Raw genomic sequence first — 24,911 nt, forward strand, 5'->3', positions numbered from 1 at the left:
GGATACCCACCATGCTGAGTATTTAGGAAAACTGACACAATTTGTTAAAAATCACCTCTCTTTTTTTTTTTTTTTTTTTAGCAAAACAGCCTCTAGTCTTTGTTCTGTTTCACACTGACAGATGCCATTGTTATTTTTCAGATTTATCCACTTCAAGGATATGTGCAATAATCAGTTATTCTGGATATATCTAATTAAAATCTATGCAAAACAAAAGCTTTGGACAACAGACAGAAGTATGCTAACCCTCAGATATACAAGCCCTAAAGGAGAAATGGAGACAATATCAAAGACCAGAAATCTCAGGCCATTGATTGGCCATTGAAGGAACGACTCAGAGCATTGCAGAGTTCAACCAGAACTTCTTCAGAACTTCAACTTTCTGACTGGTAAGTGAAAACATTGATTTTCACAAGACTAATAGGAGTAAAAACAAAAACAAAAACAAAGCAGACTTTTATGGGATATATTAGAGTGCTTGTGTGATTCTGAAAAATGCATTATATATATTTTGGGAAAAGGCTAGGGAAAGTATGATGTAGGTACACTGAGGACAACTGAGAGGAAGTGGGACGATGGGGACCAACTGCATGAAAACAAGTGGCTGGTCAGCAGCCATCTTGCCAAGTTTTCTGCTCAATCACTTCAGCCTCTCTTATTAAGCTCTTTATTAAGTTCTTTATTTGTGTGTGGCTAGCAAATTTCAAGCCAGGGAAGCTTATGATGAGGATAGGGGACACGGTGAGTGGAGACAGCTTAGGTCTGAGGCCAAGTACTGCACAGACTCCACGTCTGACAGGTAAGTTACCGGGGAGAATGTGAATTTGCAGAGACCGTTTTGGATGGTGGGATAAGGTGGGACTGTGGTCAACAGTGTGTGTGTCTGTTCCATGACAGCAGCATTGAAACAACAAAGAATTTATGTAAAAATAAAATACAAAACTTTATTATTTGAAAAATCCCATTTTACTATTACAAATATAATTGTCTATGCGAGCTTCCCATCAAGTATAGAAAAAACAAATCAGCACTCCAGTCTTACAGGGGGGATACAGAGAATAGTATTTTCTTCTTGAAGTGAATTTCTCAGGGAAAAACAAACAAACCAATCCCATTTCCTTAAGACTAAACGATATAGGGACAGACTTTTTAGCAGTGTCTTCTGTGATAGGACAAGGGGAAATGGTCTCAAAATGAAAGAGAGAAAATTTAGCCTGGATATAAGGAAGATGTTTTTTTTTTTACAAAAGAGGTGGTGAGGTGCTGGAACAGCTTTCCCAGAGGTGGTGGACACTCTGTCCCTGGAGACGCTCAGGGTCAGGATGGAAGGCTCTGAGCACCTGATGGAGCTGTAGGTGTTCCTGTTCATTGCAGGGCAGTTGGACGAGATGGCTGAGATTCAACTCAAACGATTCCATGATTCTGTAAATCTACTCCAGAATAGGCTTTCTGGTCGAGACTGCCTGTTTCTACAGTCTGCACGGTTTGCACGTAAAGTCTGTAGTGAACCTGCGCTTTGCCAGGACAGGAAAAAAAAAATAATAATAATTATGAAATCGAACTTAAAGCTCACCGATAAGAACAGGCCAAGTGGTCTTGGGTGGCAGTACCCCTTTTCCCTCAGTCCTCAGAAACCAAACCAGCTCCACTGGTGCTCAGTCCGGACAACCAGCACGATTCTCAGACCCCCCCAGAAGCCCAACACCCCACAGTTCCCACACCGGCAGCCCCGATCACCCCAACCGGACCCACAATCGCAGAGACGGAAAGAGGCGGATGCCGAGCACGCCCAATGCCCGCTGCGTGGTGTGGCCCCCGAGAGTGGGCGGAGGGCGGAGCGCGGGGGTGCGGAGCTCCGCCGCCGGCCCTCCTGTGGCAGTCCCAGCCAAGCGCCGATTTCCGAGATCTCGAATCTCCTCCTGCCGACCCAACGAAGGCGGCCGAGAGCCGGTGGAATGGATGGGATTGGGGGGCGGAGCGAGGGGCGGAGCGAGGGGCGGAGCGAGGGGCGGGCTCCAGACTTCCGGTGCGTCGGCGGATGTTGGGGTTTGAATTGTCTGTCAGTTAACGCAGGCGGTTGCGGCGTGAGGCCGCTGTTGCCGGACCTCGCTGTTGGCCGCGCCGCCCTCGGGGTGAGTAACATGTTTGGCGGGCTGAGGCTTTCGCCTCGCTACCGCCGGTCTCCCGATGCTGCCGGGGGTATAGAGACGAGGCGAGAGCAGAACGGGGCGTTAGGGCGATTTAAAGCGCGCCGCCTGTAGAGCCTCTGCTTTCCCGCGAGCGAAGCGCAGAGGCGCGGTGTCGTCCCTCTGCCTCGGGCGGCCGCCGCCTGAGTACGAGGAGCGGGCAGCCCGCGGGAACTGCCGTGCTGCTGCTGCCAGGACCCGCGGTGCGGCCTCAGCTGTCTGAGGCCTGGAGGGAGGCGAGTCGGGCCGGGCTGAGTTCCCGTGAGGCGCAGAGAATTACTTTTCCTCGACGTGCGGTGGGTCTGTGCTGTGGTACGAACCGCGAGTTGATGCGGGGCTCTGTCGTGTATAAATACGGAGGGCACGGGACGAGGGTAGCTGGGAAGGTTCCGTGCGGCTTTGTTCGTACTCCGTACTAATTGGGTACCTGAAATCCACTCTCACGGAGCAGTGCCTGTTTGTTTCCCTCTTTGTCATTAATTTAAATTAAAAAAAAAAAAAAAAAAAAAAAGTTAAGAACACTTGGCATTCTGGAAAACCATTAAGTTCTGGAACTTAACTGCTGTCATTCAGGGGCTTTTTTAGTCCGCTTTGGCAGAATAAATGTTGTATTTACATTTCCATTCTTGTAAACGGTGGGTGATAATTTGCTCCTGTCCTGCCGATAGACTAATACGAGATTGCTTTGATCCTGGGGAACTCACGCGTGAGCTCTATTTGTGGAGCTCTGGTGTTCGACTTTGCATCTCCTTTGACTTGCAGCCAGAATTTCGGGATTCAGCTCCCTGAGGGAGTGCGAGGAATGAGGGGAGGAATAAGGACTTTGTTGGTTGATTTTGCTGGAACCGGCACAAAGGGGAGGAGGAAGGAGCTTTGCTTGTTTCCAGCCAAACGTGCTTTCTCCGCTTGGTGTGGCTCTGTGCAATACAAAAGGTGTAAAACCGGTCTTGTGTGGTTTTATGTGAAGGGTTTGTTTACGGTGTTATCCTGTGGTAGGTTCGGAATTGTGAGAACTGGCAGTAAGCTAAGAACAGGGCAAATGTGTAAGCTGTGTTTTCTGCTCCCTCTGTACCTATTTCGGTATCTTTATTTTTTTCATAATTTGGAAAAGGGGATGTTGTTTGTTTTTTTTTTTTCCTGGGGAAAGGTGAAACCATATGTTCACGTGGCTGTTGGCACTTACCATAGCCTGTGTTGATCACATCAATGTTTATTTTCATTTTAGACCATTCTTTGGCAAACATCTCCTGTGGAAGTATTTTGTTTGTCTTTAATGGCAGTGGCATAGAACAGAAGTCAGACCCAAGACTTCTGCCGTCCATTTTTTTTCTTTTTCCTTGATGCCATGCCTTACCTGCAACTTCAACCACGTGGCTGCAGTACTGTATTTGCAAAAGTTTGTACAAGTACCGTTTAAACAAAACTGTAAATAACAAAGCTCTGATAGCTCAGTTTGTCAGACTTCCAATTTGCAGATGGAATTTATCATCTGCCTCCTTGCTCCCTTGGCACGTATTCAGGAGGTTGTGCACCCTCCTGTGAGGTCAAATGTGGACCTGGGGACAGCTGTCCTGCCTTGCTTGCCCTGCAAATCTCACACAAAGCATTCCGCAGTTCCTGAGAAAAGGCAAGCTGTTTACAGCTGAGTACCTGAAAGGCTTTGACTTTGCACTAGAGGAAGAGCAATGTTCTTAGGGCTGCCATGAAGAAACATGTTACCTTTACTTTCTTCATGAGCTGTTCCATGTAGTCCAGGAAGTGTGGAATGTGGGGTAGGCTAGGCCAAGTCCCTACCTACCTGTGTTAATGTTTCCTGGAGATCTGTTTTTTAAGAGTATGTTTTGGAAGAAACGCAGCTTAAGTCAGGTCAGTGTTTCCAAATGGATTACTCTACTTCAAAATGTAAAATATGTAGTTCTGGCCTGTGCTGATTCCCCTGTGTGCCTGTCTGTTTCTGATTTCTCGCATTTCTCTTTTTCTAGTCTTTAATCAGGATTTCTTTGAATAAGATCCTGGGAACAGTGGAAAACTACCTCCTCAGTCGCAGTCACCATCTTTCCCAGTATTCTTCTCCTAAATTACTCGTGCTAATACTATCTCTATTTGAGCAGGAGTCACTGCCACTGCTTTAGTTCTCCTTGGATCATTACTTCATTATTGTTGATGTTGAAAATAACTATGAATGTACATTTATGTATATGTATAAAATTCCAATTCAGCAGCTGCTTATTTTCAAAATAAAATATGTTTCTGGTGTTTTGAGAAAATAACCAAAATATGTTCGTTGGTATGGGTGTATTTATTCTGCATCCTTCTTTTTGAACCCCCATCTCTCACAATAACAGCTGAATTCTAATACTGGTTCTTTTGTTCTTGTTTTCATTTTAAAAACTTTACTGAGCTTTGGGATTTTTTTGAATTTGGAATGAACTATAACAGTAGTACATCATGTTAATTCTTAATGCATTAGATGTGTATTTAACTCTTCATTTCTTTTTCATGATAAACAGCTTGAAGAACTCACTAGAATGAGTGAGAATAATTTTGACATTCAAAGCCCGCGTAAGTAAGGCTTTAATCAAATAGTTATGTAAATCTTTAGTCTTCGTATAATATATCAATTATAAATCACTTTATTTTGACTGCTCCTGATGTTAGTATATTGAAAATCTATTTTATATATCTGTTAAGAGTTGAAGGGAAGATATTCCCTGCCTATGCATGCTTGAGTATGCTGATGGGCTTGGAACTTCAGAAATGGGGAAATTCTCAAGGCTTTAGTTGACATTGATGTCTGCAGTTTTTAAATGTTTTGAAACTAATATGTTTTTAAAATATTGCTTGTAACTTGACAGTCTGCATACTGCTAACTCTCTTCATGAAGACTGTCACATAGAAATACAAAGAAGTCTTCATGAATTCTAATATGGTGACGTCTTTGTGTATTATACTTGAAAAAAATTAGAGGTCATATATTTCACAGATTTGCACATTGTTTGCTGCTTAATAATTTTCTGCAGGCTTTATGGAAGAACTTTTTGGTTGTGAGCAAAATCTTCTGAGTTTGCATTGGTGATAGCCCTGTCCCAAATCAGCAGGCAGTTGGAACCAGTGGAGTATTTTCATACTAGGAAGTAAGGAAGGAATAAATAGTAGACTTACTTCTTTGTTTACTGTGGAATTCAGTATTTCTTTGAGACGAGGATATTAATTTGTAGTTGTTACTGAACGACTTGAGACAAATAAACATGTTTGTATTTAAATATAAAAATCAAACTTAATGAGTGATGCAGCGGACGGATCCCTGCCGCTGTAAACAGTCCTACAAGGAGCCTGCAAAGATGCCTTTTCTCTCTATACACTTGCTTCAGCATCAGATGCCTTAGCTGAGTATTCACCCCCATAATGCAAAGGCTACCAGACAGTGCCCTGAGTGTTCTTACCTTCTCACCAAGGGAAGCTTCTTTAGCACAGAGTTATTCTGTCTCTGGTATTTTTGCTTCTAGCCGGTTTAACCCTTCGTGGAGTCAGGCCTTCCTTGTCTCTCTGACCATCCTTTGATCACAAATTGCCATTTCTGAGTTCCCCTTCAGTATCTACTGTCCTTTATCCTGTAAGCTGCTTGAGGATGCATGTGATTAAAAGTGGTGAGTTACTGCTTTATAACTGATTGATGTCGATTCCAGGACTCACTGATCCTAAACATGATTCTGTGTTTTAGCTTGTGTTCTCTGTGGACGGACAGATAACTGCCCTGAAAAGTATGGAGAAAAAAGGACCTATGTAGAATATAATCTCACTGTTCATAATTACTGTTTGGTAAGTATGTAGTGGTAGTATTATTATGTTAGCTGAAGAATAGTAAGTACAACAAGTATTAAATAGCTGTAACTTGTCTAAATGGTTTGTTGTAAAACTTGAACTGAAGGCATTGTAGCCTTGAAGGCTTGTACTTGTTAAGTGCTACATTTCATTTAATTACTTAGTTCATTCTCCAACCTGTCATAACAAAGAAGGTACATTTAAGAGAGAGAGAACAGATTGCACCTACATATTCACTTCTGTAAAAATAAACATAGTGTCAAAATGTGCAAATTTCACCCTTTGTGGAATAAGTGGGGTAAAGTTTTCATCTTTATTCATGTTTATCGCTAGTTTGCGGTTGGGTGTGAGCTTATCTCTTGACTGTAGATAGGATGATGCTGTCACTTAGAGTCCTTCTTTTCAGTTTGGTAAGATGAAGCCTACTCATTATTCGCAGCTATAGTATCCAAAAGTTTGAGTTGCACAAAGTTATGGATATAAACGACAAATATTTACCACATTTATCATTTTCCAAGATTCAAGTTCTATTTATGCTACCTTTCAAACTCTAAACTTCAAGTTTTTTAGATGATTAGTAGTTTGGATGTTAAATCCTTAAAAGATAAGGCAGAGTGGAAGTTTTCTGAAGTTATGTAAAGACAATTTTTCTTCAATCAGTTTTAATCAGTTGGAAAGAAGTTTAGGTCTGTTTGTGATAACCTTGTGTCACATACAGCCCAATGAAAAGGCAGAAGAAGCATCCTCTCCTGATGGAGCAGAACAGCTAGGAAAGTGCGTGCTTGCAGCACTAAGTATTATGAAGGTGTTATAGCATCAAATGACTGATTTGTAAGTTATTTTTTTATAAGGAGCTTCTTGTAGTTACCTTGTAGATTTTCATTCCGACAACTTAGTAAAATCATGTTTGTTTTCCTTAAAAAAAAAAAAAAGTTTATTATGAGTACTATAAGGAATGAGTTTTAGAAAGAGGTCAATTAGTGGTATATATTAATTTTTCATTGCCAAGTGTCTCAGGTTTGGAAATACATCCTTAATTGTTTTTGCTATGAAACTTAACATTTATTAGACTAAAAATATTGATTAAAAATGTGTAGTTAGAAAATGAAACTATAGAGAGAGAGATTTTTTTCTTCTGTGGAAACTATAACTTGATATGATGCCTCCTTTATTTTTTCCAGTCTCAAGTTATGAAACCATCTACTTATTTGAAGTCTGCAGTGTAACTGCCTTATGAGATAACTATTTACTCTAAATTATCGTCAAACTGTCCTAACTTGCCATAATACCAGATTCTCTTCTTATTTATTTCTCCTTTAAAGTGTATGACTTCTCCTTTGAGGTTGCACTTCAGCACAGATACTTCCTACTGTGCTAATTATCTTCCCAACAAAATTGTCATTCACAGTAACTGAATTAATTTGATTTTATTTCTTCTGAAACCTTGTTTAATGAAAGTAACTGTTTGACAGTTATCTGAGTAGATCCTGTATTTTGAGTGGAAAATAAGACTCCATCTTGGGCTTTACTGGCTACTGAAATCTGTTGTTTCAGATCAGATGAGTACCTTCTAAAGCATAGATGCTTTGAATTATTTTTATAATCATGTATATATATAGCTGGGATTAGGTTACTTGTCTTTGTGCTATATCATCAGCATCAGGTGCTTGGAAATGTGAGTTGGTCATGGCAGACCAATAGCAGTGAATTGGGAGACAGAAAGAAGCCATTCTACTCTGTCAAATATTTACGTGCGAGCTTTGTTTGACTAAATTTGTCTCTTCTGCTTGACAATACAGTGTAGATAATTTCAAGTCTTTAGATAGATGAATGGTTTTAATAATTAATCTGTTTTTGTAGTTGATGTCAAGTGGCATTTGGCAGAGGGGGGAAGAAGATGAAGGTATAGATGGATTTTTGATCGAAGATATTAGGAAAGAAGTTAACAGAGCTGCAAGACTGGTAAGAATGATCTCTTTACAAGGAGAGAAAGAGTAACTTTTCATTAAGCATACATGTGGTGTCATCTGCGGGGTTTATTTTTTGTCAACGGCCAATGCGCTGAACCCATTCAAGCATCTGAATTTTACACGTCAGTAACAAGGGTATTGGGTTCCTGGGAGCTGAAGAGATGAGACATCCTGTAGAATTGCTAATGTTTTTATTTCTTGTGTGTGTTGTAGGTGAACTAAAAAGAGCAATGCACATGCACATAATCCTTTAGGAGTCTCAAACTGATCTGTAATTCTATAGATGCAGCTAAATTAACTACCAATAGAATAATTTGCATTTCAGCTTGCAGGTTACAATCAACATACATGCAAAACAAAACCTAATCAAATTATATGAAATAAGTGTCTTCTCTTTGAAATATGCATAGAACACAGGAAAATAACTATGCTTCAGATATTTAATGTTTTTCTTTCTAAAACATATTCTTCCCAGGTGTGTAATATCTGCAGGAAAAAGGGTGCTTCAATTGGATGTGTGGCTCCCAAATGTAAGCGAAGTTACCATTTTCCTTGTGGGTTACAAAAGGAATGTGTTTTTCAGTTCATGGAAGACTTCAGGTAAGTTTGGGGATTTTGTGTTGGCTTACGGTTTTTTTTGTTGTTCTCAGTTCTATTTAGATAGCAGTTCATTTGTTTCTTTCATTTGTGACCTTTGAGGAGGCTGTAAGAACTATAAATTGTTAATTAAAAAATCTTAATTTGTGGAAAACACGAAAAGCAAGCAAGTACATTGCATTAACAGTACATATAAGGTAAATTTTCAGCACTCTAAAAGAAGTAAAATGATTGGGGTATGGTTTTGGGGGTTTTTTGTATGTCTGCCTCCTGTGTGTGAAAATAGCTTTTTCCTCTAATTCCTTCCCTTGGTTTGTCCTACTTGTTTGATAAAAGCCATTCCATTGTGTTTCCGAATGGAAGTTCTAGGTCTGCTTGTTACTGATTGATTGGGAAGAAATGAATTTTGTGTCAAATGTCTAAGTTAGGTTGTATGTTCTTTTACTATCATCTTTGCAACAGCTTGTCTGTAGTCAAACTAGTCTTAAGTGTGTTTGATTATGTTTTCATGCTGCCTATTGAAAACAGAGTTAGCAGGAGGATGGCAATCTGGGAGGCATTTAACTTTTAAATGAATATCTCAAACTTTACCATGAAGTCAAGCACATGTAAAAATAATGCATTTTCAGAAAGATTTATTCTAGAGCTGTGTATCTTCTCTATTTTCTTACTTTGAGCATGAGCTAAGTTATAGAATTTATCACCCTAACTAGAAATTGTAGAGCCATTCTATGAAATCAAAATGGATCCTTTAATGTCATGACAGTATGGAAACATGGGGGGGAAAAAAGGAGGTTCTGATCAAAGAATGGTTTGGGTTGGAAGAGACCTTAAAGTGTCATACCTCTTTCTGACACAGCGTGGGATGCAGTAGGCCTTCCTGGGCTGAGCATCTTCCCAGGCTGAACATCTCTGATTCCACTGCTTGTACATGTCCCTCAGTTTAACCAGCAGGTCCTCGTTCAGCCATGCCAGTTTCCTATCTTCTCTGCTTGATTTCTTATGCTGGTAGACAGGAAGAGAGCTGTTGTGCTTTCAGAAAGGTGTCTCTAGCTACTAGCTCTGCTCTGCTCTTTTATCTCTAAAATAAGCCTCCCAGGGACCTCATTCAGTAATTCCTTTAACTGCCGAAAGTTTGCTCTTCCGAAGTTCAGGGTCCTGATTCTGCTCTTTGCCAGGCCCAAATTCCTCTAGATCACAAATTCAACCAGGGCATGGTCACTATGTCCCAGACTGCCTCCAATCTTAACCTCTTTAATGAGCCCCTCTGTGCTGGCCAGTACAAGGTCCAGTAGCATCTCACTGCAGATTGGTCTGTCCAGTAGCTTTCTGTTCTGGGAATTTATCCTCAGCAGACTCCAGGAGTCTTCTGGATTGCTTGCAGCCTACCCTGTTGCCTTCCCAGCAGACATCTGAGTGGTAGAAATCTCTCATCAGAATGAGATCATGTGAGTGAGATGCTTCTTGAAGCTGATGCAAGAAAGCCTCATCAACTGGCTCTCTTTGATCAGGTAGCCCATAGTATTCCTTGCCCATCAGATGATTTTTATTGTTGTGGTCCAATAACTTAACCCATAAGTTTTCAATCTGATTGTGGCTATTTTTTAGAGGCACCTCTTCACAATCTGTCCATTTCTTAACGTAGGGGGCAACTCCTCTGCCCTTTTTGCCTTGCCTGTCTCTTCTGAAAAGCTTGTGGTCCTCAGTTATTGTGCACCAGTTGTGCAATTTTTGTCCCACTGTGTTTTTGTTGTAGTAAATAGGTCATAGTTTTCTAACTGCACCTTGGTTTCCAATTTCTTCTGCTTATTTCCTGTGCTGCATACATTGATGTTAGACAGGACCAATAATATTTGGACCAAAAGAAATACTGACAGACAAGAATATGTCATCCTCACAATATAGCAGGTATAAGTTGGCAATGTCCCTCTTCCACTGTATTGTATTGCCTTGATGCCTTAAACAATTTATCTTTGCCTTTCATCTTGCCTAATAGTGTATTTATCTATGAATAACAGGTGTGATTGAACAAAATGAACAGCAAGTTCATTTTTATGAAGAAAGCTCTTGAAATATATTTTTGGTGAGGGAACCTTGTGTTATCATTTGTAGATCTTACTGTTGGGAACATAAACCAGTTCAAATCTTTTCGGATAAAGAATCGAGAGAACCTTCACAGTGTACAATATGCCTGGATTTGGTTGAACATCTTCCACTGTACAGTGTGTTGAGAAGTCCTTGTTGTAAAAATACTTGGTTTCATCGAGAATGCTTGCAGGTAATACAGGTTCTTATGTTATTTTTCCCTTCCATCCGTGGAAATCACAGTCTGATTTTTAAAAATAATCAAACAGCTGCTTAAAATCACATAAAATTATTTGGGGATAGTGTGCAGGCACGTGCTGCTGGCTCACGTCTAGCTTTTTGTCCAGCAGGACCCAACTCCAAGTCCTTATGTGCAGGGCTGCTCTCAAGGAATTTTCTAGTAGTCTGTAATACATATCAGGTCGGGGCAATCCTGGATACTTTGCACTTGTCCCTGTTGAACCTCATAAGGTTTTTGTGGGCCCACTTTAAAACCCTGTCCAAGTTCCCCTGGATGGTGTCCCTTCTGTTCTATCAACTGCACCACTCAGTTTACTGTCATCAGCAAGCCTACTGAGCGGGCACTCAACCCTCTGCCTAGGTCATTGATAAACATGTTGAAGAGGACAGGTTCCAACGCAGACCCCTGGGAGGCGCTACTCATTGCTGATTTCCGCCTGCACACAGAGCTGTTGGCCACCACTCTCTGGCTGTGACCGTGCTGCCAATTTTAATTTTTTTAATCCATTGAATAGTCATCCCTTCAAATTCATCCCTCTCTGATTTAGAGATGAGGTGTAGAGCTATGTCAAAGGCTTTGCATAAGGCCAGGTATAGGACATCAGTTGCCCTTCCTTTGTCTACCAGTGCTGTCATTCCATCATAGAAGGCCACCAGAGTAGCTCAGTTGTCCGTTAAAGGAGGATGAAATAGCATTTGCTTCAAGGTTAAGTGACATCATGACTGTCATTGGAGCAAAATCTGTGTCAGGACAGTGTCTGTGGATTAATGATGCAAGAAATATGGTAGAGGTATCAAGACAACATCTATTGTCATTCAGAGATTGGTAATAATTCAATAATTGGTTTGGTTTTCTGTTGTTCTCCTTTTTTTTCCCCATCACAGTATCAAGCTTTGAGTGCTGGGATATTTTTCTTTAGGTGTGCAGTATGTAATAACAAGGATAAATTTCAGAAAGAAATGTTGAGAATGGGCATACACATTCCAGAGAAGTAAGTAACTTTGTAAATAATCAATAATGCTTTATACAAGCTTACTTTGACTAGTAGAAACTTTATTTATTTTTTTGTTGCTGTTCTATACAGTTTGCATCAATGAATATGTGAAACTTCAAATCTGCCTTCCATGGTAGAATTATTTTGGTAGGAAGTAGCACATTTCCTTTTAGTTATGCAGCAAAATTGTCGAAAGTTAGACTAGTTAGACATTGAGCTGGGAGTTCTGGAAAGTCATGTTTAATGTTGTGATTAAACCAGGGACCTATCTAAAAGATCAAAACAATTCTTAAATATGATAATTTGACATTAATGTAGGTAGATAACAAATGTATTTTCTCATCTAAGTTCTTAAATTATCTGAGTTGTTGCCCAAACATTGTTATAGTCCATTGATTACTTAGCCATCCAGCTTTTCCCCAGGGACTGCTAAGGGTACTAAAATTCTGGGCTGTTTTTCATAAGTTTCTACAATTTGCTGGGGCTCAGATAAAGTGATCGTGTTTCATTATTGAAAGAATTATTCTTTAACTACTGGTATCTTTTGAGGCTGCTGCTAATTCTCTCTGGAAACAGGAGCTCCAGATTTTGGAGAGGACGAAGAATCAGAATGTGATGAAGTGTCTCATAATGGCTTGGAAAATACTGACCCATTTTTCTTAACAGTATTTTGAGTAAATTCCCAAAACAAGCACCTGTGTCTGCTGTGACAAAGAGTAATAGGCAACAGAGCAAATACACGCCAAGGTCATGCAAAAATAAAAAAATACTTCAAAGAAACATGACACAGTAACAGTGTATCAGTTTGTATTTTACAATAGTATTTTTGTTATTCCTACTTCAGGGTTTCTCTGAATATTGGAAAATAACAGTGGTATGTTTCTACTGTGAGAATCCAAAGAGGTGATTAAAGAAATTGAACAGAAAAAAAAAAAAAAATTATCAGGTTTTCTGGGCTAGATAGTGATGTGGTAACAGTAATACAAATCAAGTGAACACTTATAGACTTAGAGGCTTTTAGGTAGTTAGTATCTTGACAGCAATTATTTCTATTTCATCCTAGATTTATTTTGCCTCCTCAATTTGCTTAGTTGTTGCCTAAAATGTTATCTAATTGGAACATTTTCATGTGCTTATTACATACACATTTTCCAAAAGATGAAGTAATCCACTTAAATAATCAGAAACAAAGTTGTAGTAACAGGTTCTCTGTCTTGCTTATAGGGATGCATCTTGGGAACTTGAGGACAATGCTTATCAAGACCTACTGCAGTGTTATCAGCACTGTGACATTAGAAGATGTCTCTGCAAGAATGGAAGAGACTATAACAAACCTGATAGGTATGATAGTTTTTGCAGGAAGATAATTAGGGATGGACTTCTAATTTAAAAATTAAAGAAGAAAGCTGTAGTATTTTTCAGCACTGGGTTTTAATTTCAGCTCAATATTTATAAATAAAGTTTACTCCTGGTAATAGCAATATTTAAATACCAGTTTTCTCAAACTTCATCAGCTTATAAAAAACAGTCCTGTCTATTCTCAATTATCCCTGTTCTCATTTCATAAAACAGCTGTAGTGGAATTTGTATATCTGCAAAAATGGAATAGCACATGCCTAAACTAAATGTTAATTCTATCATTCGCAGCTTGATTTACTTAGCTTAATGCCTTTACAAGAAACTTGTTAAAGTACTAACTGGGTGAAAATTAGCCAGCATAAGATCTATGTATAAAATCTATTTCTCAAGTATCAACCAAGCATTTGAATTGAAGTTGCTATTTTACAAATGGGATTTTGAACAGATAAATCTTTCTGCTGATGATTCTGCTTCTCCTTTTACAAAAGGGGGATAGTTCTAACCCACATAGGGCATGTTGCTGTCCCTTTGCATGCAGATGGTTAGAATACTGGTGATAGCTTATGGAAGCTTGAGCAATATTGTAAAAGGTTTGTTTTTGGTTCTACCACTTGCTTAACTTTTGATTAAGTTCATTTTCTGTGGTTCTTTTTAATTGCTTTGCGTGTTTCTGTAAGATACATGTTCTTATTGGGATGGGTATATGCAAATGTCATACAGTGCCTCTGTAAAGACATTTTGTGGCAGGTTTTTCCCTGTAGGTATTTTAAGTTTACTTCGTAAAGATTTGGTCAAGCTTCACTTGGTTCATTCTTGGTACGTGTACATGGTTCATTCTTGGTACATGTACATGTCAGAATTTACGTAGTCTTCAAGAGTTGTACCTTTTGGCCTCCAGTGCTTAAGCTAGTATCAGTCACATAGTTCCATTATAGTATGTTCAAAACATGTAGACAAAATTCTAGCAGTAACTTAAATACTGTCAGTAGTGAAGAGTCTTACAGAATACGTAAAAATAATCAATTACATTACTCAACTGATACAGAACTCAACATTTTGGAAAGATAAACAAGGGGTCCTCATTGAGAATGCTGACTGTCAACAAGAGGATAAAATACTGGCAGCAAGCTATTAACTTTCAAGGTAGGGCTGGGGAGTACACCTGCTCATATGTATTTAATACAGGAAGCTAGAACATGGCTAACTGTTTTTTTTATTTGCACCTGGGAGCTGAGTACATATTGTCTGAAGAAGTTCCCTTTCTAATTTACAGTCTTACCAGATTGCTGAATTATGCCTTGTGAATTCACTGCCTCGATTACATTTACTGTTTAATTTTACTGTTCAGTGTTCCTGGTTTTTACTAGTCTCATTCTTCTGTATAATTCTAAAATAAGTTTTTAATTTTAGTAAGTGGGAAATAAAGCGTTGTCAGTCTTGTGGTTCCCGTGGAACTCACTTGGCCTGTTCATCCATTAAATCATGGGAGCAAAACTGGGACTGTGTGGAATGCAGAAGCATCTTTGCAAAAGGTAATGTTATGAATATGATGGCGACTTGCTAATGGTAATACTTGATATATGTGCACATTTTACAGCTAGAAAATTGATTAACTTCATATATTTCACCATGCAGGGAAATACAGCAAAGGGAAAAAGCATTCTTTGGCTCCCTCAGAAAAGATGGATGGGACAGCTTGTTTGCTGGAAGAGCCATCTCCAAAGCTCCCTCGGCAGTCACCTGGATCTCAACACAACCGTCTTCTCCAGTGTGTAATCTTACAGCAGATAAGAGATTGTAACGTAAAATAGTATTTAAACATAAGGAGGTGATGGCTTATTTTGTAGGAGAGACTTCCTATGCTAATTTGCAAACTGCTCAAGTTTGAACAGAAAGTTTTGTGACTCCAGTTTTGAGTAAGCTGTGAACTCTGTAAATTTGCTATAGTAATTCACGTTGGATGGCATGTAAACCAGTTCTTAGTTTGACTAAATTAGACGTTTGTAAAAGGAATCTTTAAAATTGAGATCACTTTGAATGTACAAATGGCAAAAGTTAAAGCTAAGGTTCTTTACCAGTATATTTCAGTGTTAAGTGTGCTAGAAGTCTAGTTTACTAGACTTTACTAGACATGATTTATAAATCTTGTGTTCTTCTGCAGTAATAAAAGTTTCCAAAGACTGTAGAATCAGGACTTGCATGTCTTATGTAGGATGCAACTAAAAACTGATCTTAAAACCGCCTCATAATAAAATGCTGAATTACTCTTTGTAAAACTGTAATTCAGGCTCTGGTGGACTTCATCTGAATGAGCCAACAAATGATTTTTTGATACTGAAACAGTGGGAAAGTATATTGCTACCTTCAAATAAGAAGTGTTCTTTGGTTGTAGCTCTTAAAGTATCTTTTTGCTTATAGATCACCAAAGATAATGTGCCAGAACCACTTGTCACCCTGCTCACTCCTAGAACTTCCAACATCCAATAGAGTGGCAATGTCCTTATCTCCACTGATGTCAAACAGGAACCGCTCCCTAAGGAAAAAGTACTTTCTTCTTTTCTTGTACATCAAAAAGCAATCTAGCACATGTCTTTATACATATTTTGTGCACAACATGATGTGTGTGCATGTATTTTTATGTATGTATAGTGGCTGTGTATGTGGGTGTATGTTTATCTATAGTCACTGAAAGAATAGAAGACTTAATTTTATAACGCTGTCCACAGTTTTCAAATACTAGGGGAAAGGTAAGGAAGAATCTGTGTATTTTTAAGTAAGATATCAAGGTGATCAAAACTCAAAAATACATATTTGCTCTTAAGGAAAAATGGCAAGCCATTCATGAAAAAGACTAAGGAGTAAAAAGAGTTCTGTTTCCTTCAAATTAAACATCCTGAATTGTCAATGTTCTTGTGTTTATACCATAAAGGGTAGCTTGTCAGTTTGCTAAAATCATAGGTAAGATAACATGTTTTAACAGAATATTCAGTTCAAGGATACAAAATTATTTGTAGCATTAGTATTTATGAATTCTACCTGTATGTGCCACAAGTTCTCATAAAAGAACTAGTTACTTACAGTGCACTTTAAGTAGTTTTGGTAGCAATTTAAAATGTGGCTGCTGCAGTAATTGTTTTAATGGGAGTTGAAACATTTTTTTCCTCCTCCACTCAAATGCATTTTTGATCATAGTGACAAAGATGTATATTAGCTAATAGTTCACAGTATTCTAACTTTAACACAAACATGGTACACTCTTCAATTTCTCACTTGTTCTGCATTGTTCAAACACAGAACAGTGATGTAAGAATTGTTTGACACCTCACTGGTGTAACTGAAATCAGAAAACCAGTTGTGTTATGCCAATGTAATTATTTCTACCTTTTTTTTTTTTCCCCTAGTTCTTAGTCATAGTTTAAAGTAATTTACCACTCCAGAGCTAAAATTTTAAGAATCTACTCCAAATGTTTTACTGGCATAATTTGGTAATACCTAAATGTGCTGAAGTGTTCAGAGTTTTTCTTAAAAAGATTTTATGTTGCTGTTTGTAAAACTTGTTCTTCAGGAATTGTAGATTTATCTGAAAACATATGCAATTTTTTGTAGGCATTTAAGAGTGCAAAGAAAGGAAGCTTCTAATGTACTGAAGGAGTTAAAGCATCAAATTAATACAAAAACTACAAGGCTTAACATCAATACAGAAAATGTCTGGAAGAGTGCTTTAAAAGGATTTAGACAGCGTAACTTCAGACCTACAAACACCATTGAAGTGAAGTTCACAAACTGCAAAAACAGTATAAAAGCAGATTCTTTTACTAGCTCAAAACATCTTTTCTTCCAGCTACTAATGCTTCATATTCAGAATTCATCATTGTTTGAGGGCTCTTCTGCAAAGAACTTGTCGGTTGACCCTCAAGGTAATTAAATGCTTTTTCCAGAATGAAGAGCTGTATCACTTCAAAGGTTTTTTAATGTTCAACCTGTATGATTGTTAGTTCATTATAGCCCTGAAAGGACAGAAGCAATTTTTGTGGGTTTTTTTTTTTTTTTTTTTGCTTCTAAAAGCTGGAGAGGTTGGGATTGTAAATGTTTAAATTCACTACTGTTTTTAAAATAAAAGAATGCTTGGTGAGTGTGAAATGTTAATAACTGTCAGGAGAAAAATATAGCATGTTAATAGACTTCAAAGTTCTTGGGTCTTGTTCTCTATAAGTGAACTTCTTCCTTTCTGATTCACCATTGGTATTACTTATTTTTGTTTCATTGAAATTTCTAGAACACTTATCTCTAAAGATCCAAAGCCATCTTGAGTTCTTGTGCTTCAGAATTAAATGTGTGTTGGATACAAAGTGGAAATGATAGTTAGATCTCCAATCTCAACCCTAGCTGGAGAAGTTGCAGTAAAAGAACTCTGGTACTCTTAAATAAAAATTACCACTTTTACTATTTCAAGCAACAGCAGACGATAAACTTAGTGCTACGTTTCCTGTAGTAAGAGTGAATTAAGTTATTTATTTAAAAAAAAAATCATAAATTATTTTAGATGTAGATGGTAAAGTATATTTGTTTCATTTGCAGCTCTAAAAGAGAACCTGTATTTTGAAGCTGGCAAAATGATTGCAGTTTCTCTAGTTCATGGTGGCCCATCTCCTGGTTTCTTTTCCAAAGTATTGTTTGATTGTCTTGTCTATGGTCCAGAGAATGTGAAGCCAAACTTGGATGATGTTGCTGATGCTGGTGTAGCACAGACAATAAATAAGGTAAATAAAGCTACATTTACTGGAGAATTCCTATGTAAGTCTATATTTGGATACGAAGAGGAGCTTATAAAATACAACTTCAGTTCAAATTTAAATGTTCGTTCTCGCTCCCCTTCCCCTCATAAAAATGTGTGCATGTTACATATAAGCATGAAGTAAACAAATTTGTACTTTTATCTTTGATGCAGATAAAATATTCAGAGACTCTGTCCAGCCTACAGTCAACCATGCATGACTGCCATGACTTCCTTGCTGCTGCTGGATGTTTAAGACCTATAACAGCTTTGCATGATAAGGATATGCTTGTGAATGACTTACTGATACATCATGTAATCAAGAGAATTACTTCACCTTTGGAAAGGTTTGTTTTGTTTGTGAATTTTCAAGCTTCCTTTATTTTTCTTGCTAAAACTAATGTATGTTACTAAAACTAAATTTCACAAGTTTGTGAATATTTTCCATTTAAGTGAATAAAACAGACTAGTTTGTTAGTTTAACTGAAAGACTGAAACAGTTACATCTGTTTAATTTTTGTTGCAAATATTTGATAACCTACATTGTTCTACTAAGTTAGTGTCCTTTTTTTTAATATTATGAAAAGGTTGACAGCTGTAGTGCAAAGGTTTTTACAAGATCTGTAGCCTGTATTCAGTTGTAATTCAGAAATACTCAAATGTAGAGACTTCAAATTTTAGAAGTGCTTAAACATGTTTAGAATTTCAGTATGGTTCATTCTTATTCCAACTGGGGAGTCTGTGTGCCAGTACAGTGGTGATAACATGCACAAGTACAAACTGGCTGGTTTACAGTGTAAACATTGCTTGTATTCATATTCCTATGTGAATTCAGCTAGAAGAAGACACTTGCTACTGTTGACTATTTTTTTTATTTGGCCTCTGGCCTTAAATCTAAATTAATCATCCATTCAGTAAAAAGGCACTGGATGCTAATTCTTGAATAAATACATCGAGATTTGTGGTGTTATCTTTTAACAGATTCTAATCAAGTGAATCTCTGAGACCTATGGGAAAAAAAAAACTTTGAATGTGAGGGTTTGTATTTTTAATAAATTAAACTTAGGGATGGTAAGAGCACAGTTACTTACTGGCTTTCTGATGCTTGTTTGTTTTTCCATTCTCTCCCTCTCTTAGTTTTAGGCAAGGTTTGAAAACTCTTGGTGTGCTAGAGAAAATGGAAATGCATCCGGATGCTTTTTCTAGCTTATTTTGCCACAAACCTGAAAACCTTTCTGCAGAAGCTCTCTGTGATCTCTTTACAATCCATCACTCACCAGATGTAAACGAAATTGGAGGTGCTGATTTTTGGATGGGTTATTTGCAAGATGTGGAAAGTGAGTAACCACTTCCCTCCCCCCCGCCTCCCTCTGGCCTTTATTCCCCATTCCTGGGCATTTAATTGCTGATAAACATAGCGTTTGTTTTGTTTTGTTTTGTTTTTTTAGTTTACTGCAGTAAGACATGGAAAGCTTCCAGTTGACTGTCACTTCCTAATTTTTTCCCCTCACCACCTCTTCCTAACCAATTCTAATTTCTGAAAACATTTGCCACCTATAGTAAAACTTGAGATCAGTTTATAAAAGAAAACTTAACCACCTGGCTCTGCTGCGAACTATCAAAAAGCCAGTAACAACTAAAAAACTCTTCTGTAGTCCTAAGATTTCTCAAACTAATGCAAGCATACTTTGTTTTGGTTTTGTGTTTATGTAGTTGTTTTCTGTTTGGCTGTTTTTTGGTTTTGTTATAGTCTTTCCTCTTTGGCCACAGTATTGAATATACACCCAGCATATTAATCTGAGGTTCTCTGATTTCATTTTTTCCTTTCTAGCACATGGAGGGATATGGCTTAAGAGTAAAAAACAATGACTGATATAATCTAAGTGTTGTCTTGGCTTTTGTTTTTTTAGGTGGTGAGTCTGTAGTGACATTACAGGATATTCTATTCTTCGTAACTGGTTGTTCTTCTATACCGCCTATTGGTTTTGATCCTGAACCTACTATTAAATTTCTGCCTGTACATTATCCCGTTGGAAACAGACTCTTAAATTGCTTAGAACTCCCAATAACAAGGACATATGAGAATTTTAAAAATAAAATGGAACTCACTATCAGAAACACATTAAGAGGCGAGAGAGAATAAATATTTTTGCTACTAAACCAATCATTGGAAACTTCAGCTTTCTGTGGGAGTGTCTGCTGGCAAGATGCCTTCATGTTTTGATGGTATGCTGTCTTTTACCATTTGTCCTCCAAAGATATGCTGAAAGAAGTACTAATCTTGTAAAATGGAAAACTGTTTTCAGATACAAGTCAGTTGGTTTGGGTGTTGTTGTTTTTCAATCATTTCCTTAATTAGAAATTGGTTTTTCCAGCCAGCAGTCTTATTTAGAATGGGTATTTTTGTTCTAGACATACATGGGATGTTACCAAATTCTGGAGCATTTTAGCAATTTCCTAAAAGTAAATGGATTGTATACACACACTTTTCTTTCAGTCAAAGCAGTTGTTTTTTTTTTTTTTTAAAGGTAACTGCTGTAGAGCTTTGTCTTGAGTAAAACTGAGTGCTTCAGTTCTGTGTTACTATTTTCAGTTAACTGCTTTCATGTTGATTCATTTATGCTTTGATTCTTATAAACCTATGGAGGTTAGGCTTTAGGCTGTTGCGTTCAATGCATTAAAATGTGACCATAATTTAGAGAAGATCAAGGCAAAATAATAAGCAGCAAGAAGAAAATGTGGTTGAACTTGAGTTTCTGCTGTTGAACAAAATCTTGGGCATTTGCAACCTTATTGATTCTGCTACTGTATGGTATCTTTTACTGTTGTGACTATACATATTATTAGAAGCTTGAAGTAGGTCTCCAACGTGCAACTATATGTGATCCTTCAAAATGAAATACAAAAAATTTGCTTATTAGAAGAAGATATTGAATTTTCTTCCACGGAAGTCAGTATTTTCAAATGAATATGCACTGAAGTTATTTGAATTGCAGGTAGTCTACCATCAGGCCTGTTAGTAGTGCCTGATGCTTCTCTAGCTTTTATTCTGAACACTTCTTCCTTTTCAATTTTAGATGCATTTTTAGCGACTGTGTAAAAAGTTTTAATTCTGCAGTATTTGTATAAATAACATTAAGCCATAAGCGATTAGTAATGAAATCTGTATGTAGTAACACAATGATGCTAGAGCTATGAATCTGAAAAAAAGTTGAAAAAAAAAAAATTATCTTTAATATATGCAGGCCTCTTCTCAGAATTTCATTTTTCTTTACTGTCAGTTTGGTCATTTAAATTGCATCCCTAGCAAAGGTAAGTCAATAAATGTATATAGATAGATATGTCTGTATTGCAGGATTGCTTTCTTTTCTAATGTCTTGGCCAGAAAGTACACTTACAGTTGATTATAAATTGATAGGTAGTTTAAAAACAACAACGACAGAAAACAACTAAATCCAGTTTCAAGTTCTGGTTCATCACTGTTTTCCTCTCATTAATAAATTCTATTAGTGAACACCAAGTATGTGGCAATGTACTGCAACTGAAGACCTGTGTAAGTGGCAGTTGCTTTCACTAAATATGGTATGACTGTACTGTAGGGTTGAAGACTGGGTGTTTATGTTGTGCAGTTCATTTAACGTTATGTGGGTATTTTTAAACCTTTCTTAAATTGCTACAGCATCTGCATTTCTTTTTTTTTTTTTCTTTTATATTGCCCCATGAAAGTATGCCACTTATTTTTGCATTTCAGTCTATATAAATTATGCCAAAGGTTAGGTCAGGCATTTTTGTTTTTCATTTTTTTCAGCTATTTTAAAAGTAATCATAAAAATGTTTTCATTTTAATTAAGGAATATTATAAATTAAGACAGGACTATTGATGCTTTCCTGGTTCTGAAACATAAATGTTATAAACTCAAACAGAATCTGAAGGAAATGACCTCTTGGAGAATATCATTTAAATCACTTACATTCCATGTTTTTTGATCATTCTTTTTTGATCTTTTTTCTCTAATAGTGTGCCATGCTTATCACTTTTTCTGGATTTCTGAATGCTAAATAGCCACTAAATTCTTACTTGGCTTCAGAATACTCTGTTACCAGCACAAGTAAGGCAATCTGTTGCAAATTGATTTGCTTAATGAGGGCTTGTGTTGGGTTCATTCTTTTTGTTCTTTTAACACAATGAATCCCCTATAGATAGGATATTTTACTTTAAAAATGAGTGTATTCAGTGCAGTATTTTTTTTTCCTTGACTAATTTAGAAATTAACATATTTTGTAATGTTACGGCATTTTTCTGGACTGGAAGTATTGAACTTGTTGCAAGTAGCACGTGGATAATCTTCAAAGTCAGTTGCTAACTGCTGTTGGTACCTGCATTAGGAGGGGAAGCAGTACAAAAAGTGGAACTAAATAAAATAAACTGTTTTAAAACCTTCTGTAGATGAAGAAATAGTAATTTCATGTGAACACCAGGCTTCAAATGCATCCAAGATAAAAAATAGGGCTCCTTTTATAGCTTATCAGTTTTGAGTTCATCAGTTCATACTTTTTTTTTTTTTAATATGTAAAGAACGAACCTATCAGCTGTGAGAGAAATCCTGAGTTACCATATACAATGTTAAGGAAGCATACAATGCCATATCAAAACACAGAATTCTCAAAATAGTCTTTAATATTGCATGCAAACATTTTTCTGATTGGGAACTTTTTCTCATTCTCATTTTCATTTTCTAATACTGGTGTGCTTATCTAAGGTTGTCTTCCCTTCCTTGTAGGTGATTTGCTCTCTCTAGATACTTTAATAAAATCCTAGTTTTATTCAAATTGCATTTCTAATGTATTTCTATTGCAGAGAAGAATTTCCTTTTCTGTTCTTTTTCTGCATGCATCTATAGATGCCAATCTTAAATTTACTTGAAGTTTCTATTAAGATTATGCCATTGAACAAGCTGACTTCAAATTCACAAAAACACAGAAAAGTCTATCTTATTTGAAAACTTCTGGAGCAATTGCTTTTGCTATGATGACCACCGTAATTTAATTGGTAAAGTAGGTCACTGAAGTGCAATACTATTATTTCCTTATTTTACAAAAATGTTAACCTGAGGCACATTGGAAATTAGGAATGTAAGTATTTCTGTAACAGAAGAAGAACAAACATCTATGTATTAGTGGTTTCAGTTTTAAAGAAGTTTCGTCTTGTGTAGGATTTGTCAGGGCTGTAAGTGAACTACTACAGACCTCGTCTTGTGTTTGACTGGCCAAAGAACTTCTCTGTTTCTGTATCAAACTTCCCCTTCCATCCCCCAAAATTCCTTCTGGAATCTGTGCATCAAATAAGCTATTTTCTAGGGTGATCTTTTTTTTTCTAGTAAGCAATGCTAGCTTAGTACTCGTGTTTTTAGTATGGTCTCTTAATAAAGTATATATAATGTCAAAACCACACAAATATTTTAAATATATGAAGACCAAGATGTAGAAACTTAGTGACTCATGCAAAGGATGCTTAATTAAAACAAGCTGTTAGCATTTCAAATTAGTTTGTGAACGAAATATTTTGCAAAATGAGAAGGAATTTATATCAGTTTCTACTTGAAGTCTAAAGCTCAGACTTACTTTCACTAATGTGTTCAGTTCTCAGCTGGAAGATTTCAAAAATTTGGGAGGTAAAACTAAAATGTTGAACAGAGTGTTCGAGTCATTAATTTTAGGAGAATATTTTTTACTGGATAGTGGTGAATCACTGGAACAGGTTGCACAGTGTGTGGATGCTCCATCCCTGGAGGCATTCAAAGCCTTGGGCAACCTGTTCTGGAGAGCGGCAGCCTTGCCTATGGCAGGGGGGTTGGCACTGGATGGTATTTAGAGTCCCTTCCAACCCAAGCCATGGTATGATTCTATTCCATGATTCTATGATAATTCAGTCATATTATGCATATGTGTTTTAAAAATAGCATCAAAAATTTTACAAAAACTTCATTCAGATGAGACTGGAGGCTACAAAATACGCTTTTAGAGTTTATATTGATTCTTACTGTGTAGTAAAGCATTTTACAGCTCAGGTTTTACTTTTTTTTTTTTTTTTTTTTTTACCTAGAGTAATTGTTTAAAAAAGAAAAAAAATTGAAGTATCTTAGTGTGTATGGAAAACTAATCATAATAATATTGTTTGTAAAAAAGAAAACCTAATTTTGTATTGTATGAACTGTCTAAAAGTTATTGTTACTAGAATATTATGCCATTAATTAGTTTTCTAAATACTTAAAACTCCATCTCAGTCAGCTGCAGAATCAGTGCCTGAAGTGTTGCAGCTTCAAGCAGTAAGTGACAGGTGTAGCATCAGTGTTGAAATACACAATTGTGGGAGACGTGTATATGTTTGAAAGTGCAATAAAGGGTTAAATTACCATGTTGTATTAAATGTGACTCTTCGCTTTGCTTTTGTTCTATAGGTTTTAGTTCTAGAAGAGTTATTGCTGTTTTCTTCTAGTTGCATTAGCTTCTGCTACACATGCTGAGTAGGTTGCTCCCAAAGTAATGCCTACTGTTCATTTCTGCGGAGTCTACAAGAGATAAGAAGTGCAATTATCACTCTTCGATACACCAAATTCTCTGCTCCAAACCACTATTTTTCAACATAATCACCACCATCAGCTATGCATTTTTGCTAGTGATGAAAAGCGGCTGCAGTTCTTTCTGCAGGGAGAAATGCAATGACACGCCTTTGTTTCTGCTCTTCCAAGTCAGAAGCCTCTAGTGCCAACAAAATGGACAGGAATAGTGGTGGGAAACTTCAGCTCCTGCCGTGCTCAGCATCATCTCTGACATCGTAGGCTAGTGTACTAAAATAAGAGGCATTGCTTTTGAAGCAGCTCTC

At 37.2% G+C, this 24,911-nt stretch overlaps 1 protein-coding gene across 3 annotated transcripts; it reads left to right on the top strand.

Annotated features, from left to right (window-relative positions):
• The first annotated feature begins 2,035 nt into the window (after positions 1 to 2,035).
• G2E3 (G2/M-phase specific E3 ubiquitin protein ligase) lies at positions 2,036 to 20,600 on the top strand. Of its 3 annotated transcripts, XM_042867845.1 has the most exons (16): positions 2,036 to 2,132; positions 4,697 to 4,748; positions 5,908 to 6,005; positions 7,869 to 7,970; positions 8,454 to 8,578; positions 10,688 to 10,853; positions 11,786 to 11,892; positions 13,120 to 13,236; positions 14,665 to 14,786; positions 14,890 to 15,022; positions 15,673 to 15,798; positions 16,861 to 17,171; positions 17,833 to 18,014; positions 18,203 to 18,375; positions 19,166 to 19,365; positions 19,939 to 20,600. In XM_042867845.1, the coding sequence occupies exons 2-16, from the start codon at positions 4,715 to 4,717 to the stop codon at positions 20,169 to 20,171; spliced, it is 2,229 nt and encodes a 742-aa protein (XP_042723779.1). In that variant the 5' UTR covers positions 2,036 to 2,132; positions 4,697 to 4,714; the 3' UTR covers positions 20,172 to 20,600. The 3 variants fall into 3 exon arrangements, with proteins under 3 accessions (XP_042723779.1, XP_042723786.1, XP_042723770.1); XM_042867852.1 differs by lacking the exon at positions 4,697 to 4,748 and having other exon boundaries at positions 2,076 to 2,132; XM_042867836.1 differs by lacking the exons at positions 2,036 to 2,132; positions 4,697 to 4,748 and adding an exon at positions 5,249 to 5,833.
• Positions 20,601 to 24,911: the final 4,311 nt, after the last annotated feature.

This window comes from Lagopus leucura, unplaced genomic scaffold (assembly GCF_019238085.1).
Source record: "Lagopus leucura isolate 7727_CA_CO unplaced genomic scaffold, USGS_WTPT01 Super-Scaffold_1, whole genome shotgun sequence".
In the NCBI taxonomy this organism is placed as follows: Eukaryota; Metazoa; Chordata; class Aves; order Galliformes; family Phasianidae; genus Lagopus; species Lagopus leucura.